Source organism: Amblyomma americanum, chromosome 3 (genome assembly GCF_052857255.1).
Source record: "Amblyomma americanum isolate KBUSLIRL-KWMA chromosome 3, ASM5285725v1, whole genome shotgun sequence".
NCBI lineage: Eukaryota > Metazoa > Arthropoda > Arachnida > Ixodida > Ixodidae > Amblyomma > Amblyomma americanum.
Window position 1 is genome coordinate 213,610,820 of NC_135499.1, and position 18,137 is coordinate 213,628,956.

The window sequence follows — 18,137 nt, forward strand, 5'->3', positions numbered from 1 at the left end:
ATTGAGTGCAACAAGAACTTCATAAGTTGCTCCTTTTTAACTGAAAAGAAAATAGAGAACACGCAACTGCAACAAAAAAATGCAGTGCACGGATGAAAGCAATCTGAAACAAGAGGAAATTGTGGAAGACATGGGCGCGAATAAACAAATGCTCCCCCCCCCCCCCACCCCCCCCCACCCCCCCCACCCCCCCCCCAAGACTACGCAGGCAACCAATGTTCCTCAACTTATAACAAAGGATGCTTAGTTTCCATTATGAGTGCCCGAAAAACAGATGAAAACACGCAACATCACCAGTACCTCCTCCTCGGACGATGTTAGCGATGATAACGAAGTTACATCAGAAGGCGATAAAAAGCAATCAGTCTCTGAACCAGCACTGCTGTATGGAGACTCCAAGGCCTTTGCACTCTGGCACAGAGATGGTGGCAAGCTTTCCAGTTCATAGGAGAAAGCCCGGTTCAGCTTGTTCTTAAAGAAGAGGTCCATTACAGTAGAGGACTTATCTCAGCCACCAGAAAGAAACAGCTACTCGACATCTCGCAGGGCTCTTTGCTGCACGGGAAACCTAGCCGACACGACACAGGAAGTGAAAGCAGCAGCGTTTCCTCCCAGGGAGAGGGAAAGAAGGAAGTGGGCAGGAAGTCTATAGCAGATGCTGACAACACACCGCCCCACTCGGATTGAGGTGTGCTTGGGTTTCATCTCTTTTTTCTTGTAGTGCGCAGCTATGCTGACATTTGCTGTCCCGGTAAAGAGGCCAGCTTGTTTTCCGAGGTAAGTTTCTATCGGCTTTGTCTTTTTGTTGCAAAGAGTGAGGTGTGCTGTGACAAATACAGAATTACAATCCAGGCGAAACAGAGATAAAAAGACAGTGTTACAATAATTAAAACAAAAACAAAACAGAAAAGATCTTGTATTTGTGATTTTTTTTTAGTGTTTGTTTTCTAAGCCTTCCATCACTCGGAAATCAAAGATTCCTTAAGTTACAGCCTTCGAATGTTGCTTTTCAGCTGATGCCACATTTGCTAATGAACTGTGCTCGTAGATGGTTGCTAGCTCGAAATTCATTTCTAGAAGCATAGCATTTTTTTTAACACTGATGTCTAAACCACACAACACTATTCCCCCCACCACCCACATCAACACACATCAAAGATCTCCTAAAGTCAGTAACACACCAAGCAGTACAGAAGAAATAACCCAGCCCACTATACCCACTCCCGAACTGTCTTGAATCAGGAGGCAGTCTCCATTTTCTAAATGAAAGTGCCGACAGTCGAGCCCACTTATAATGAACCTAGCAGTCACACAAAGTGCGTTTGTTGCATCTGACATTCGTAGTAAGTGGACTCCCTGCATTAAAGCCAAAAATAATAACTCTACCAGAACTGCCGTTTACTCCTTAAAAACTGCATCATGCAAGTCTACTTGTTCAAAGTAGGCCCTACCACGGTGCTTTCCAGGTTTTCCTCACCGAGATCCTTGCTGCCAACAGTCTACTTTAGGGACGAGATAAAACTAATTGTGGTTAAACCATCCACGGCAGCTGGTGGCAGGTCAGCCACATTAATCAGATTCCTAATGTAAGGGAAGTGCTCGTGCTTTTCGCACACCCGCTTCATCAAAGCACGGCTCTGTGATGTTGCCATCCGCACGAACGTAGTCATCCGAGGCAACATACGGCCAACATCGACGACACATTGCTACAAATTTACGTGTCTAATCATGGTGTCTTCGCGGCGTCATCTATCATTCCTGGGCCCATGCAGTCACAAAAGTAGTGTAGCGAAAGTGAGCAAAGAATCCATATCAGCTTCACTGTGTGCTATCTGGCTCTGCCAACTTGTGGTAGCAGCATAAAAGGTTGAAGCCGCCTTGGCAGACGATGCATACCATGTGACCAGCGTGGTCACTTCCGAGAAACACTCTTCGATCTCCACGCTAAGCTGGAAGCAAGAGTTTTTCAATTCCTGGGGCAAGTTTATGACACCTTCTTGTGTGGTATAAACAAATGATGCGACTACAGTTGTTTATAGTACCCGAAACGAATAGCCATTGCCTCAATGCATATTTTGATGGTAGCATCGCTCTCGTTTGCAATAAGTAAGCGTTTCTTATATGTGCAGCCATTATAAGTGGGCGCGACTGTATCAGAGGGTCACCGCTACCCGAGTTGTCAGTGTTCAGCCTTCAAAGTAAACCTGAATCTCAATATTACCATTATTTATTTATTTATTTCAGTATACTGCAAGCCAGAGTTGGCCCAAGCAGGAGGGGCATACAACTAAAAAAATTTCTAAAAGAGCACCAGCTACAAAACCGCGAGTCAGTAAACAGGACACAAAACCAGCGTCATCAAACAAGATACTGGGAGCCATACAATAAGTTCTTGAGCTCCTTCTCAAAATTCCTAGACTTACATAGACCCGAAGGAAGGCCATTCCACTCCGCGACAGTGTTCGGAAAAAAACTGTTCTTAAACCCACTAGTTCGCGCGAAAATTGGTGCTAATGACTGCTCATGTACATGACGTGTTCTCCTAGTGCTCGCCAGCTTCACACAATCAGGAAGATCTGCCTTCAGATTTCCAGACATGTAATTATGAAGCAGTACTAGACGGGTAACTTTTCTTCTTATTGCCAAGAACTGTAAATTACTCTTTCGAATTAATGCAGTTGGAGAGTCTATCCTTCTATATTTCCCATAAATAAAACGAACTGCTTTTCGCTGAACACGCTCCAGTTGAGCAATGTCTTTCTTGTTATGCGGGTCCCACACTGGTGCCGCATATTCAAGTCGGGACCTAACACAAGCCTTGTATGCAGTGATTCTGGTGCTCACGGGAGAGTTTCTGAGTTTTCTTTTAATAAACCATAATTTCTTTACTGCTGATGAGCAGATGTCAGCGATATGAGTGGACCAAGTAAGTTTGTTCGTGAGGGTTACACCGAGGTACTTATAGCTTTCTACTTCTAAAATGGGATGATTGTGAAGTATATAACTGTGAAATCTGGGCACTTTTTTCCTTGTGATTCTTAATAGTACGGTTTTGTTTGGGTTAATATCCATGCCCCAGCGCTCACACCAGTCCGCAATTGCTAATACAGTTTTTTGAAGTGACAAGTGGTCAGAATCACCTACTACTTCTTTAAAAACTATACAATCATCGGCAAACAGCCTCACCTCTACATCCTTTTCAACAATATCCACTAGGTCATTTACATAGATTAAAAATAACAGGGGTCCCAAGACACTGCCTTGAGGAACCCCTGAAGTCACATGCAGCATGTCAGAACAAGAGTCCTGGATTGCTACAAATTGCTGCCTATCTGTAAGATAGGCATGCACCCACTAAATTATAAAAGAGGGAAGTCCAATCGATTCAAGTTTAAACAATAATTTTCCGTGAGGCACCTTGTCAAATGCTTTACTAAAGTCAAAAAATAAGACGTCTGTTTGTCCGGAAGCATCCAGCACTCTTTAAAATTCATGCACTACAGATAAAAGTTGGGTAACAGTAGACATACCTCTCCTAAAACCATGTTGGTAAGCTGTTAAAATATTACGGTCCTCTAAAAATTTTACAATATAACAAAAAATGGCATGCTCTAACAACTTACAGCAATTATTCGTCAAAGAAACAGGGCGATAATTGGTAACTAGTTGGCAGTTACCTTTCTTAAGAATAGGGACAACTCGAGCCTTACGCCAATCAGACGGTATAACACCTGTTGTCAAAGACAAGTTAAACATATCAGTTAAGTATCGAGATATTTGTTCCGCGTAGCGTTTAAGAAATGAATTCGGAACACCATCGGGTCCGGAAGATTTTTTGTGTTAAGTTTAAGTAACATTGCTAAAACTCCTTCGCGACTAATTATCAGTTCGTTACTACAAACAGAAGAATAATCATTACTACAAACACACTGAGGTTTAAAATCATCTAGCTTCGTGAAAACACTCTGGAAGTAATTGTTAAAATGCGTTGCAATCTCATTAGCGTCTGTTATAGTCACCTCGCCAATTTTTATCTTCGTAATTTCGTGCCTGGAAGGATTCAAATGGCGCCAGAACTTTGATGGGTCCGACCTCATGAACTCTTCAAGCCTGTTTTTGAAAAAGCTATTTCTGGCTTCTCTTACTTTGTCTGCCATCTTGCTTTTTAATGACCCAAACAGTGGAGTTCCTGTCCTGTGCTGTTTCCTAAGTCTTTTAAGTTTCCGTTTAACATGAATTATCTCTCTATTAATCCAAGGATTTTCACTGCATTTAACGACTTTCTTGAGCGGAACAAATTTGTCAATACAAAACTTAACTGCATTGCAGAATTGTGTCCAACAACCCTCAACATCACTGGTAACAGAGCTAAGGTGACATTCCAAATAATCAAGAATCGCGACATCATCAGCTCTGCTAAAATCTCTGAAGCTGATCACTTTAACGGTTTTATCGGTCTTATCACCAGTGATTTTCCCGCAAAAGCATATTAATTTGTGGTCGGAGATGCCACGCTCTACGTGAACAGTGCCATTACTGAACGACTCGCTCACAAACAACAGGTCCAAGATCGCTGATCCCCGTGTACAGTCATTCACAATCTGTTCAAGATTGAGCGAGAACATCATATCTAAAATGAAATCATAAGACGAAGAGAGGCCATAGTTCAAGTCATTCCAGTTAACAGACGGAAAATTAAAGTCACCGGTAATAATTATATTCTTACCACGAAATTTCAGCAAATAATCGTATAGCCTGCTCAAAAACAAATCATCCGAGTCCGGCGCACGATAAACTGCACAAAGAACAAACGTGTTCCCCCAAATAGAAACCTTCAAACACAAACTTTCATGGTCTTCTAACTGGTCGATTTCAAAGACATCATTACTGTTTTTTAGAATGATCGCTACTCCCCCACCACGGGAAGCCCTATCTCTTCTTTGCATTTTATATCCTGGTGGTATAATCTCATCATCTCTAATCATATCGTGCAACCAGGTTTCAGTTAGCACGCAGATGTGCGGATCATACTGCAATAACATGTGTTCAAGTTCGTTCACCTTATTAACTATACTTCTAGCATTCAGAGAAATCATACGGAGCTGGTGTGACTTTCGTTGCTAGCTTTGGGAAAGCGCACTGCACAAATCAGGAACCAAACGGCCTGTCTTTTCATCCCACGTGCAAACTTTGCCATCAATTCGAAGCTTATCGTGTTTCAGTGACACCTTTTTCCCGGCTGCCTTATCTGCTCTAGCACTTTCCCACAGCTGCTTGCGTATGCGCTGCGTGTCAGCGGTGTAATCATTCTGCAAACTTATTCCTTTCAGCTTCCTGGCATTTCGCAAAACTTCTTGTTTCTCTGCATAGTTGTGAAAACTTAAAATAACCGGCCTTACCAACGAACCCTTTCCTAGTCTTTGAATTTTTGCAATAGAAGAACAGGTCACTCCCAATCTATGCTTGATAACATCGTTGACTATTGCATTATGCAATTCAAGTTCAGATTCATTTTCGAGCTCTGAAATCCCAAAGACCACAAGGTTAGATCGGTCTTCAAATTTGGGAAATATTTCATGCTGGTTCCTCAGGATATCCTTAACATTAGCTGTGAAAGCGTTTAGTTGCTCCGTCCCCGCCCCATTTGATTTCAACTCATTGATGCTTACTTCAAGGTTAATCAGACGCCTACCAAAACCAGACACGATTTCTTCAGTGAGTTTAAGGCATGCTTTGATGTCTGCAATGTCAGCCCTAATGGCCTGTTGTCCATCAATAATTCTGAGATAAGTTTCCTCCAGTGGGGGACCAGGGTTAACCTCGATATCCCCGCACAACACCAGCATAAAGGAGCAGAAACAACAGCAATTACAACAGCAACTGCACGTGTGGCTTTATGACCGTCTCTGCTTTGCAGGCTTTTCAACATGTTGATTTCAAGTTATAAAATGCCACCAAGTTCCTGCAACCCAGCAGCCTAGCACTTGAAATAAAATGTAGCCTTAACCTGAATGCACTGCACTGACCTCTCAGCGAGGGAAACAAAAGCAAAGAAAAAAGAACAAGAAAATAATAGCTACAATACATGCCCTAGAACAGCTCCAGTTGTAAGCAGTTAATTTTAATTTCAAAATGCATAAGTAGCTTTGTTTGCAACAAATGAAGAGAAGAGCTATGAGTAACCTATGGCTTCAGATCCACCATAATGAGCCACATCTGCAAGAAGTGCTCTATGTTGTGAAGAAAGCAAAAGAAGCTGGTTTGACAAGATGAAAAAAAAAAATAACAAAGGCAACCACATGTACACAAGTACTATGTTCTTCTTGCAACCACACTGCAACTATTCTTCATATGATTTAAAGCTTTATCTGTATCAGCCACACAGGAATCTTAGATATGCATCTTGTTCATAATGCTGTGTAGTCATCTTTGTGTGTCTTGTTTGTTGTACCAATTTTCTATGTAATAACAATGAAGCAACCACCCAAACCTCACACAGGTAATTTCATACCAACTTCTGCATGTAAGGAGTACGCACACTCATGTAGAAACAAGGTGCACGCCTAGCTGAAAGGGTTTGCGGAACACAGGAGATTAAAGTGACAATTTCTGCTATTGCCTTCATGAGAAGCCTAGAGCTAAGAGCTGAACTGCTACAGTTGCAGACCAAGCACAAAGTGCATCTTAAAAATGCAACATGTATTCGTTGCCTCACATGACACTCAGTTTTATAGAGACAGTTGAACAGGGAGCTTCTTGCAATGTAAATAGCGTTGCTTTGAAAGCATATGTCGTAATTGAAAACTTTTGTGTTCACCCATTGACCAATGAGTCTGGGAGTTTTCTTCACTGCCTTTATGGGCATTTATGCCTACAGCACACGCAGTTCAACGACACATGAAAGAGCTTTATTCAGTGGGACCTACCCTGTCTGTAGCAGATTGATAAGCTGTCGCTAAGCGGCTGCCCCGAGCAAAGTAAAACTTGCTGTTGCCATTGTGCTGCACGGGCTCCTCATTGTCACGTTCTCGTGGCAGAGAAGAGGAGGTCGGCTGGTTCAGAGCGGGACGGCTTCGAGAGCCCGTGAAGGACTGGTGTAGGCTGTCGCGACTGCTGGACAGCAGGTCCTCTCGGCTGGAGGATAACAGACTGTCGCGGCTGGATGACAGAAGACTGTCCTGGCTTGACGACAGTGGATTGCCTTGGATTGTGGGCTTCTTTTTGGCAGGCGGGAGTGGTGGAGGACCCTTGCGTTGGGAGACCCGTGGCGAGGCCGACCGTGGAGCTGGGTTGGCAGGATCCCGCTCCTGAGGAAGAGAGAGCAGCCACATTACAGCATGATGAAGTAGGCCTTGGTAAGTCTGGCTGGTGGTGCAGCATGCAGTGATCAAAGGTTGTAACTTAAGATTATAACCCTCAGAAAGCTGTTCTTTTACCAGCTTTGTTTAAAAAGTATGGTACCTTGAGTCTTCAAAACTTATTAACACTCAGTTTATTAAGCCTAATTGCTACACTACAATTAAGCCCACTCATAACTAACATGACGATCACTTGACATTTGTGACTCTCACAATGAACAGCAAGGCTATGGCACTGAGTCTCAGACAAAATGAACACCTGCAGCCACCAGTCTCTCTTGCAGCTGTTGCAGAAAATGCAGAGGCACCATTAAGTTGCCACAGGAAACCACGATCTTTACTGTGCACATGATCTGGGAGTCCTTAGCACACAAAGGAGGCACCATGTCCCTTTTTATGACGTGTTATAAAATGTGATGATGCCATAGTGCCCCAAGTAGACAAAGAGCACATAATCTCGTCCAGACCTTAAGTACACTCATGAGTTGCAGCACAGTCATGCTAGTTACCACCTGCACTTTGTGCCTTATGACTGAAGCTTGCACGCTTGTCTAGCCGAGGTGCAACTGCACAAAACTGAAAAATGTGAGCTAAAACCACACCGCGCTGATGGCAATGCAATTAGTGTGTCACAAAACAACGCATAAATGCAGGTCAGCTTTGTACATTCAATGCTGGATAATTTGAACATGAAGTGGACCAAGGATTTGCATGAATAAACCATGTGTGAGAATTAAGCAAGTTCGTAGTAACAAATTCACTGCCTTATGAGTTATGCTCAAAACACTTAGTAAGGACTTCAATATATATCAAATAAATGCCGCATGACAGTTGGGTTTATACAAGCGAACTACTCTGCGCATCGAAATAAGTCACAATACAGATAACTGATCATGCGTAATGGTCTCTTGGGCCTCGTCAAGCTTTTGTGTAGCTTTTAGCCCAAGAAACCATCCAGTTGTCTTCTGGAAATAAAGATGTACTGTACTGTACTGCGTCATGTCGGATATAGAGCAGAGCTACGTACATGACAGGCAGGCAGCTCCCCTCGGCGCCTGGGAGGCTTCCACGAACGCTGTCCCGTGTGAAAGTTGTAATAGAATTTTCGACCAATGTGCCGGGCATCGTACTCGGCCCAGTGGTCACTGAGAAAACGCAATGGCTGCTCATCGGGTGATGGGTGAGGTGGGCTCGGAGGGCATGGCAGCGGTGGGAAGTTGGCATAGATTGGGGACCCCCTATCGTGCTTCTGCAAGAAGAGGCACACATGCCATAATCAAACCATGAACATAAGGCCTAAGTTCACGGTGACTAATAATGATCCTCTGAATGCATAAGAGTCGTCACTACCTGCATTTTTCTTATCACCTTATTCCAAGCACTGATCCAACTTATCAAATATTGGTCAGTTTCAACCCACTTTTCATCTCATTCAACTATCCATTGGCAGATATCTGTTAGCAATGAAAGTGACAGCACGCAGATTAAATTAAACAAGGAGACCATTGGTTTTTCTTTCTACAACTACAGAACTACACTAATGCAGCAACCTAAAGGAAGTAAAATAATAAAACGGCCAAGCAGAATGGTATGGCAATATGGAAATAATACTGCACATAACACAAGGACATACTTCAAGGGACAGTCTAATAACTTTTCCAGACCGTATTTCTTTTGTGGCAATTGAAAGCACCTCGCTCAAATAAGCACATAACTGGCTGTAGGGATTAGAGAAACAGCAGAAGAAATGTGATTTTTCCATATGGGAATGTCGCTTTCCCATAGTACCGGTGTCTGACAACCCTGACATCACAAACCCAACAGCTGCCCACCACCAAGGTAACTACACCTGTAATATCAGGTTTTGTAGGCAGCAAATACCATGGGAAAGCAACATGCCCATGTTCAAAAGTTCCATTTTAAAATGTTCTGCCGTGTTTCTCAGCCCCACAGCCAGACATGCACTCATTTGGGCAGGCATCTTTCAACTGCTGCAGCAGAAATATGGTCGATAAGTCAATAGATTTATCGACCGTACAGTCAGTCAATAATACCAGCTCCAGGCCACACTGTTCACAAGCACACATTCCTACCCACCAGTTAATTCCACAACTTTCAAATAACAAGGCAAATGCATGCTGGAATTCAATCTCAATTTAAACTGAACAGCATGTGACAAGGAATATGTTGTTTGTTGCCATACAAAAAAAGACACGGAAAACTCACATATTGGTGAGATGATGATTCAGGAAAGGCAGCTGCTTTGGTCGTCTCAGTGCTGGAGGCCTGCTCATTGTCCGAGTAGTCAACTTCAGGCTCTTCCAAGGACTCACATGAGCGTGAGGCAGGGCTTGCTGTACCTGTAGGTGAATCCAAGGCATCACTTGGTGAAGCACTCAGGCTACGTGTCTGCCACCGATCCTCCGCATGATTCAGCGATGAACATGAAGGTCTAGGTTGCTGCTGCAAGCCGGACTGCGCGCCCAAGGGCTCGCCACAGAGATTTGTAGGAGCTGCCTTGTTGACCTGCATTGCAGGGCATCAAAAAACTAATTACAATACATCGTGTGGAGGAAACATACACAATGCTTCAGACAACCAGCGTTCATGCCCAAAGAGTACAAGCAGTATGCAATGAGTTAAAAAATTTGATACCACCAGCACATTGAGCTAGGCATTCCTCAACAGTACTAAATTGCTTAATTGCAACCCACAACATGCAAGGAACAGGTTAGGCCCTTATTACAGACAGCCAAGACTTTGTTAAGGTTTTTAATCTTTCTTTGTAGAAATTTTTTTTTTCACAAAGCTATTTTTTACAAAACCCTCGAAAGCCTGCCCTTTTCCTCCCGGATTATCATTTGTACAGCTTGAATCCGTTTTTGAAAACAACATGATCAGTCCTATACAGTTGATGTAAACTTTCTTTCCATTCCTCTCTTCAACAGCCTTTCATTCTTACTTCTCTTTCTTTGCAGTAAGGCAAGATGCCTGCTCTTCAATAAAAAGTATTTTCTCATGGCCCTTGCTACTGAAGTCTAGATGCCATGTCATCACTAATAAGCATAATGCTAACACCAAACACTACCTCGCAAGCAATGTCTTCTTCAAAATACTTATTTTCATATTTTGCAAAGACAAGCACATTATTTGCCAACCTTTTACATCTGACTAAATAATGTGAAATGTGGCTTCAATTACAGGTGCATGCCCCAGTACCCTGGAGCTCAGTGCGCCCCATTCCAAAGCTGCCTGATGAAAGAAGACAAGTGGGACATTTGTAAAACAATGGCATGCTCTCTGCAATGTTATTGGAAGGCCTTGCCTGTGGAAGGCTCTTGGCCAGCGACTTGACAGATGCATAGACACCCTCCCCTGGTTCGGTCTGGCGTGTGGCTGCATGCCTACTGGGGCCAGTCAGCCGCCACCACAGGCTACTGCTTTTGTCCAGTGGGTCAACCTGTCGTCCACTTGGCTGGACAAATTCTGGCAGCACCCGGGTCTGCTCGCACATGCTTCAGCTCGCATCATCTATGGCTTGAGTAGCTCATCACCCTGCAACGTTAATGCACAATCCGTGAGTGCTCTCTAAAATTGTGCTCTATTTTCTTTTCTGCTTCAGTAAAGCTAAGCAGAACTAATTTGCTACCTATCTACATCTTCTCAAGATAATAGCAAAATATAAATGCTTCCAACGTGTCAGCATCACTTGTGCATGTGCTCTGGGACAAGTACTCATCTGCCTTCCCCATCACATTTTTAACATCTGGCACAGGAGACTGCCAAGTTGCTCTTTTTCACTTTGGTACAATAGTTCCTTCATAGGTAGGGTTCATTAAATCTAGGCTTACTTACTAGTGGTCAGCTAACTTTGTTCTTCTGAATACAAACTTGAATATGTCCATCTACTTTGTCAATGAAGGAGAACCGATTGCATACAGTATATCAAATCCCATTTCTTTCCTTCCTAATTCAAAAAGAAATAGAACCTCTACTTATGAATAGAGGGTGATGCACACAGGATGTCAAAGAGCCAGGTTAACAAGTTATCCGTCAGCTGCCTTTTAATTCATGATAGTACCAAGCAATACGGCCAGTGATAATTCACAGTGTTATCTAGCATAATATAGGTTGACCAAAAAGACTAAGTACAGCTGCCTAAGAATCATGTGTGCTGCTGCTGTACCATAAGCACAGGCAAGACATTCACCATGCCTGATGACACTGCATCTCCTGTACTGCGTTAGTAGGCCAGCTGCAGTTGTGCACTCCATCCTACTGGTCAGCTGCCACAGACTGCCACAAAACTGTTCAGCTGCTGCGCTGCAGTGCCATATATCAGGCTCGACACGTATGATTCAGATGTCAAGTCTACACGGGTACCCTGTCTATTCATCGTGTAGAGTCACTGCAACAGCAGCAGGCTGGCAGAAACAAAACATGCATTCGTGCAGATGCAATGCACTAGCATCAGAAGGCTACAGTTGTTTTCCCATATTTGGTACAAATGAAACGCATGCTTGCCAACTGAAAAACTAAGCTGACACAGCCGAAAGAGTGTTGACTTGGCTGGTTGGCACATGGCACAAAAAATGGGAACAGTAAGAAAATAGAACAGAGGAATGACACACAGGGCCATTAAAGACCGAGTGCCCAGGACCAAGTTAATGAATGACTACACATGAGAAGCATGCTTCTGTATCTATCCTCTAGATAAATGCAGTTTTTTGCTAGGCACTTGTGCGAAATGTTGGCACGGAGCTCGCAAATAATTAATCAAATAGCAATATACAACTTGCCGTAAGCTCAAGAAAGCTTTATTGCACTAATAGTCAGGTGGTAATGTATAAACCACCTGTACTCCCATTTGTCTATGGTTTATCAACATTTTTGTCCAGTGGGCTGTGACAAAATGTGGTTTTCAGGCAGTTGGAAAAGTGTGTTAGAAAGCAAGAAATTTAAATAATGAAAAATCTCTTGGGTTCAGGTAAACTCAAGATGCATTGAAAACATAGCAAGTTGACAAAAATTCTGAAATATGATAAAATGGAAGCATGAAAAATCAAGCCTGGTTGTGAGACTTTGTACTTGTGAGTACTGTTATGTTTGGAAAACATCTGCTGATTTGTTAAAGAACTGATGAAGTGAAGAAACAGTCACAGTGAGGCTCTGCCACATTGTACACATTCAGCTTCAATGTAGACAAGACTGATAGCGTCCAAGTGAAAGTACCATCAGCATCATATAAAATGTGAACAAGATAACTGCAATGCAAAAACAAGAAAGCAAAAATAGCTGCTGGGTCAAAACACAGGCTGGGTCCATTAACAATTCCATGCAGTGGTCTTTGCACCGTCAAAGTGAAAATAATGCGCGCTCATGATCAGTCAGCCTCAGATAAAAATATATTTGTTTTCACTGTTCCCATTTCAAATGTCTTATTTGTGTTTCATTTGATGCTAAGAGTACACAAGAAATAGATATCAACTCTTAAAGATAATCTTATGGCATCATGCACCCCCTTTAGCCATTAGGCTGCTTTTAATTCCAAACTTGTTTGGTTTGGTTTGGGGTTTAACGTCTCAAAGTGACTCAGGCTATGAGGGATGCCGCAGTAGTGGGCTCCAATAATTTCGACCACCTGGGGTTCTTTAATGTGCACTGGCATCGCACAGTACATGGGCCTACAACATTTCACCTCCATTGATATTAAACCGCCACGCCAGGGATCGAACCCAGGTATTTCGGGTCAGCAGCCGAGCACCATAACAACTGAGCCACCGCAGCTGCATTTAATACTTGTATTCCAAAGGATGATGTATGCATTAAACAAAAGGCAATTTTACTAAGAGAACAATAATAAATGCAGTATACTTACTCCCTTTTGACTAAACTGATGACATAAAAGGAAATGTGCAAGTTTATAAGTGTGTTTTTGTTTATGCGTTTAGAGGAATTGAGGTTTTCCTCCAAAGAAAAATGCAGTTTATGAAGCCTATCCTTTTATCTGGCCTAAACTTTGAAAAAAATAACGTGCCCTCATAAAAGTTCCAAAAGAAGAAGAAAAATGTATGTTCCAGTTTTGAAGTATTCCACAGATGCCTACCTATAGTTATGAGCAGAGAGCATGAGAAAGTTCAGCACAATTATAGCAATGTCTTGAAAAAATATCAATCCTAGAAAAGGCCTTGTACTAATAAAGGCTGGACTGCCAAATATAAACATATAGTTTTCTGCTTAACCCCCATGGAGGCATAACTACTGTTCACTCCAAAGACAATGCTTAATTGTAATTGTAACTCGTAACCAAACAAAACGATGAAGCACTAAGTTAAAAAGTAGTTTAGAAAGGTAAACATGCACAAAAAAAAGTGTGGTTGCCCAACCCTATGAAATGGTGTAGAAAATAGCACCATCCTACAATATGAATGGCAAAATTTCACTGCAAGCTCTGCACCCTCATACCGAGGTAATGATAAGCTGAACTATGATTACCTGCTAAGGGTGATGACTAGTTACACCATCATTTTGCCTGCATAAAGGGTTGCATATTGTTTTAAAGGAAGCCAAGACATTTACTGTTATAAAACTGATGCCAAGCTGAAAACCTTAAACTACAGGTTGCTTATCAGAGTTCAGATGGACTGTTATGTAGCACAAAATCAGTCTGTCACACAAAAGGTCTTTTGCATAAAAAAAATGCTTAGGATAGAAGAGGTGTTAATAAGTAGGTTCAAAGGGCATGAAAGCTTTTCAATCTAGTTTCAACATTACAAGAAATCCTCCTTGGACTTGTCATTTAAGTATAAGCTTTAGTCTTAGTTACTGTAATACTGCAGCATAATGTTATGCTCACAAGATGCTGAGCTTTTTCAGCGGGAGATGGCAGTGCTCGGAGGCCTCGAAGCAAACAATACTTAATCCAACAATCTGTTGCGTCCTAGAGCTTGAGTGGTTGTGTTGTGGCAGCAAATCAAAACCCTATGTTACTAAGCCAGCAACCTTTCTAGACTTTCAAACTGCATCAGCAGTTATGCATCACTTTAAGCAATGAATATACACTCCTGTCAGCTGATGCAAATGTATGCATACATACACAAAATGAAAGAAACATTTACTTCCCTGAGATGTTTCAAAGTGCAAGAGCTGCAAAGCTAAAAAAACGCCAAGTTCTTAACAACTAAACCTGTTATTGGTGGCTTTCGAAGATGGCTGCAACGTATGATGTACACGTCTTGCGAGTTGAAGTAATAAGAAAAACATGACAAAGTAATGTGACCTTTCACCTTTCTTCCTTTGTAATATGCCAAGCCAAAATGCTTCTGATAAAACGAACACACTTCATTTTATTCACTTATATGGACACTTTTAACTGTGGAATATATGCAATGCATAATACGATCTATGAGAGCAATTACCAAAAAATAAGCAAATGTACTAATGCATTTAAGAATTATTCTAGGTATCAGGCACATGCTTCGTGGTGCATTGAATCACATGTATGTTGCAGAAGTGTGCCAGAACAAGTCGCTAGAATGCAAAGAACAAAATGGTCACACCCAGCAACTAAATACGAAGCTACAAAAACATGCATAACGTTGACGCATAACGTATACTAGTGCCAGTTAAAACAAGTCAACGAAAAAGCTAAAAGGCGCGCTTGTGAAAAAAAAAGAAATTTGGCGCAACACAACGAACGTCCCCTTAATGCGCCATAATCTGAGAGAGCTCACCACTAGCCTTATATTAACGACTACAGCAATATATTGTGCGCGATTTAATCTGCATCATGAACTCCGACAGGCATGACGTTGCATGAACGCGACCATTCCTCGCTCCTCACTCGTGCTCACGCCCAAGTGCGGATAGCAGAGCGCTTGGCTGCTTGGGGACGCCGTCACGGAATTCCTTTTCGCGCAACCTTGGCAATGCGCTCTTTAGCACTCTTTCGCCCGCTTTTGACACGCGTTTTCCAAGCGGCACGAATACAATTAACGCCGCCTCCGGCGTGCGCAACGCGGTTAAACGCCAAGACATGCGTGCGCGCGCGCTCCACTTTCTGTCCGGCTGCTTTTCACTCGAAAAACAAACCGAAGCAAAAGAGGCAGCCGAAACAAGAAAAGGCGAAGTCGATTCGTAATGGTAAAAAGTTCGCGACGGGGTAACAGAACGCGTTCACCAGATAGCACCAACATGCATACAGTGACCGTCCTACTTGCAAAATGATTCATCGGCCAGAAATAAACGATGGACGCTAAGTGTCCGTTTAACGCTGCTACGACACTGCGAGTCAAAGCACGATAATTGCTAATTCGACCTTCGTCACCTGGTTAGGCGGGTCAGCTTAAAGTACGCCCAGTATACCGATGTTCTTTTCCGGTGACGCCCGCAACGAAGCAAGTGGTTGCGCGCTGCTTCCCGCACTTCATGAACTTGTTGCACGATCCGAGCCTGCGAACCGCGATTCAATGTCACGAGCTTCCTCTATTCAATCAAGCAGTTTGCGCCAACAGATGCGGCTAAAGCTGCGCCGACGACGAAGCGGCACGCGACGGTACGACACGAGAAGCGAAAGCAAAACAAATTCACCTCCTTCGTGGTAGCGCGGGGTACGAGGTCAATCCACAACAAAACACGACACTTCGTGACGATGGTGCCACAGACGAAACGGGGCGCACAGCGTTCCCACACCGCGAAGCACAGCCGCGATCGAGAGCCAGAGGAATGTAACACTGGCGTGGACACAGCTGGCATACGTTCTTTTTCGACGGCAGCAGCGCTCGGCAGCGTTAATTGTCCAAGGCACTCGCCGCCAGCAAACTACAGCAAAAGACGCAAGACGAACAAGAAAAAAAAAGAAAATGTTTACGCAAGCTGAACGGCTAGCGGTGCGAAATAAGTAAGATGCGGTAAGAATTAGCAGACCTTTTTTTTCGTGCCTTCTTTTCTTTACGTCTTTGTTACCATAACAACGCTGCGTTTGTTTTGAACATACGTAAAACTAAAAATTTTAATAATATTATAAAGTGGCAACATTTATAAAAATTGTAAAACATAATTGCTTTCGCAAAGACGGAAGCGGTGTAACGAGGAGACGCTCGTTTAGGTTATAGCCGCAGTTTCGCAGTAGCAGCAGAAAAGTCAAGCTGAAGCCAATCCACATTTTCTGCCGTTGCGGTGTTGAACGCCCGTGAGGCCGAAGCAGCCGAAGCTCTGAAGTGCCGAGGTTCGTCGCTTGGGTGACGCCTCGTTTTCTCATGACAGCGAAACTTCGCTGACAAGTGAACAAAACTTTTTTAACTTCCTGTGCCGCCTGTTCCAGGCACAACAGTGCTTCGGCAGTCCGGGCATGAGTCAGTCATCATGGGTGAAAGCAGAGCCCAGTTCGAACGTGACGCCGTGGAATTTGCCTCTCGGGCTGTTAAATTCGACCTCGAGGGAAACCCGGGCCCCGCTGCCTACTACTACAGGGTGCGTTTGCTGCGACAGCCTCTTTAGACGGGACAAAAAGTGGGGCGTTTGCGAATTGCGGCAACTATCGCTAGTGGATTGGAGCCGTGGTAACGGTTGGTAAGGTTTCCGGCTAAGCAACAGATATCTCCCCGATCATTTTACTTGGCCGGTTTCCTCTCACTAAAGTGAACATACAAGTCTGTGCTTTTATCCTAACGTTTGCATCAGTTTCCATGCTCACAGCTGTCCCGACTGGGTGACAGACATCTATACAGATCTGTGTGGAGCTAAAATTTTCTAAAGGAATTTAATGAGAGCGAAATGAGCTGTCTATGTGTCACATATAAATGAATTGCCAGCGCTTCAGCAGCAGTGTATACTCAAATGTATAGAAATTAAGTTTTTCGGGTGCTGTGTCTTGTATTCACTGCTCAGTGTTCCCCTAGAAACTCTTAGCTCGTATTTGGCTATTTTATGCTTCTGTCGTCTGTAGCAGTGATGACGAGAATTCTGCAGAATACTGCACTAGATTTTTTTTTTCAGCCAACTACTGTATTTGAATGGACCTGACATCATACGACAGCACACACCTTTAATCTGGCAGCTTGTGTAGTTACTGTATCGTGGTGGAGATGGCAGCTCGCATAAAGTCAGGATAGGTGTAGATTCTTTTGTAAGGTGATTTTCTTTTTCAGATTGCCTTCTGAGTTTAAGAAAAAAAAAAGATAACTATATCTGAACATTCTAAAAACGGTTGGAATCATTTGGAAAGCAGTTGTCTTCAAAACTTCAAAATAGATATGCTTTTTGGCTGGTGGGGCTATTTGAGTGCATGCCAAACAGATTGTTCAGTTGAACTGTTCAACAGTACCAAATGAACTGATAATGACTAGAAGGTACTGCCACCCCCCCCCCCCCCCCACCCCCCCCCGCTGAGGCTTGCTCGTGTGAGCCATGTGTGCATCTCTTCATGCACAATGCTGCGTCAATCCTAATATCTGTTGTACAGACCAACCAAATGGTTCATAAGTAATTTAGAACGAACTAGTTCATTTGTTTGAAATCTTGAATTGGTTTGTACTGACAATTGCTACCATTCACGGTAGTAATGAGGTGCTACAAGAAGTATTCTTGTCTCCAACATAAACTAAGGTCTGCTAGTTTACAGGTGTTTGTTATCTAGTGGAGCACGTTATGTGTGCCAGTGTATTGATATAGCTTGACTTCTTTCACTCTAACATGTCGTGTGCATTGTAACCAGTCATGATAGCAGTTCGAAGAAGGCAATGCATTTGTGACTGGTTTTATGTGTATATATCTTTATTT

The 18,137-nt window shown here is 43.0% G+C and overlaps 2 protein-coding genes across 6 annotated transcripts in view; one reads left to right on the top strand and one right to left on the bottom strand.

The window, feature by feature from the left end:
- LOC144126027 (WW domain-containing protein tag-325-like) overlaps positions 1-16,255 on the bottom strand; it is a 34,385-nt gene extending 18,130 nt beyond the window's left edge. The window contains exons 1-5 of one of the 3 annotated variants that reach the window (XM_077659906.1): positions 15,948-16,255; positions 10,684-10,913; positions 9,585-9,884; positions 8,386-8,607; positions 6,927-7,307 (exon numbers count right to left, since the gene is read on the bottom strand). In XM_077659906.1, the coding sequence (XP_077516032.1) occupies positions 6,927-7,307; positions 8,386-8,607; positions 9,585-9,884; positions 10,684-10,872 (1,092 nt within the window). In that variant the 5' untranslated portion in view covers positions 10,873-10,913; positions 15,948-16,255. Of the gene's footprint in view, positions 1-6,926; positions 7,308-8,385; positions 8,608-9,584; positions 9,885-10,683; positions 10,914-15,684; positions 15,815-15,947 lie in introns of those variants that run through there. The other 2 variants (XM_077659907.1, XM_077659908.1) reach the window with 2 other exon arrangements.
- A 270-nt stretch (positions 16,256-16,525) lies between these two features.
- Positions 16,526-18,137, top strand: part of LOC144126028 (calpain-7-like) — a 44,225-nt gene continuing 42,613 nt past the window's right edge. For 2 of the 3 annotated variants that reach the window (XR_013313443.1, XM_077659909.1), the window contains exons 1-2: positions 16,526-16,584; positions 16,681-16,829. Coding sequence is in view for 2 of the 3 variants with exons in the window: in XM_077659909.1 (XP_077516035.1) it covers positions 16,722-16,829 (108 nt within the window). In the remaining variant the exon portion in view is untranslated. Of the gene's footprint in view, positions 16,830-18,137 lie in introns of all 3 variants that reach the window. The other variant, XM_077659910.1, reaches the window with a different exon arrangement.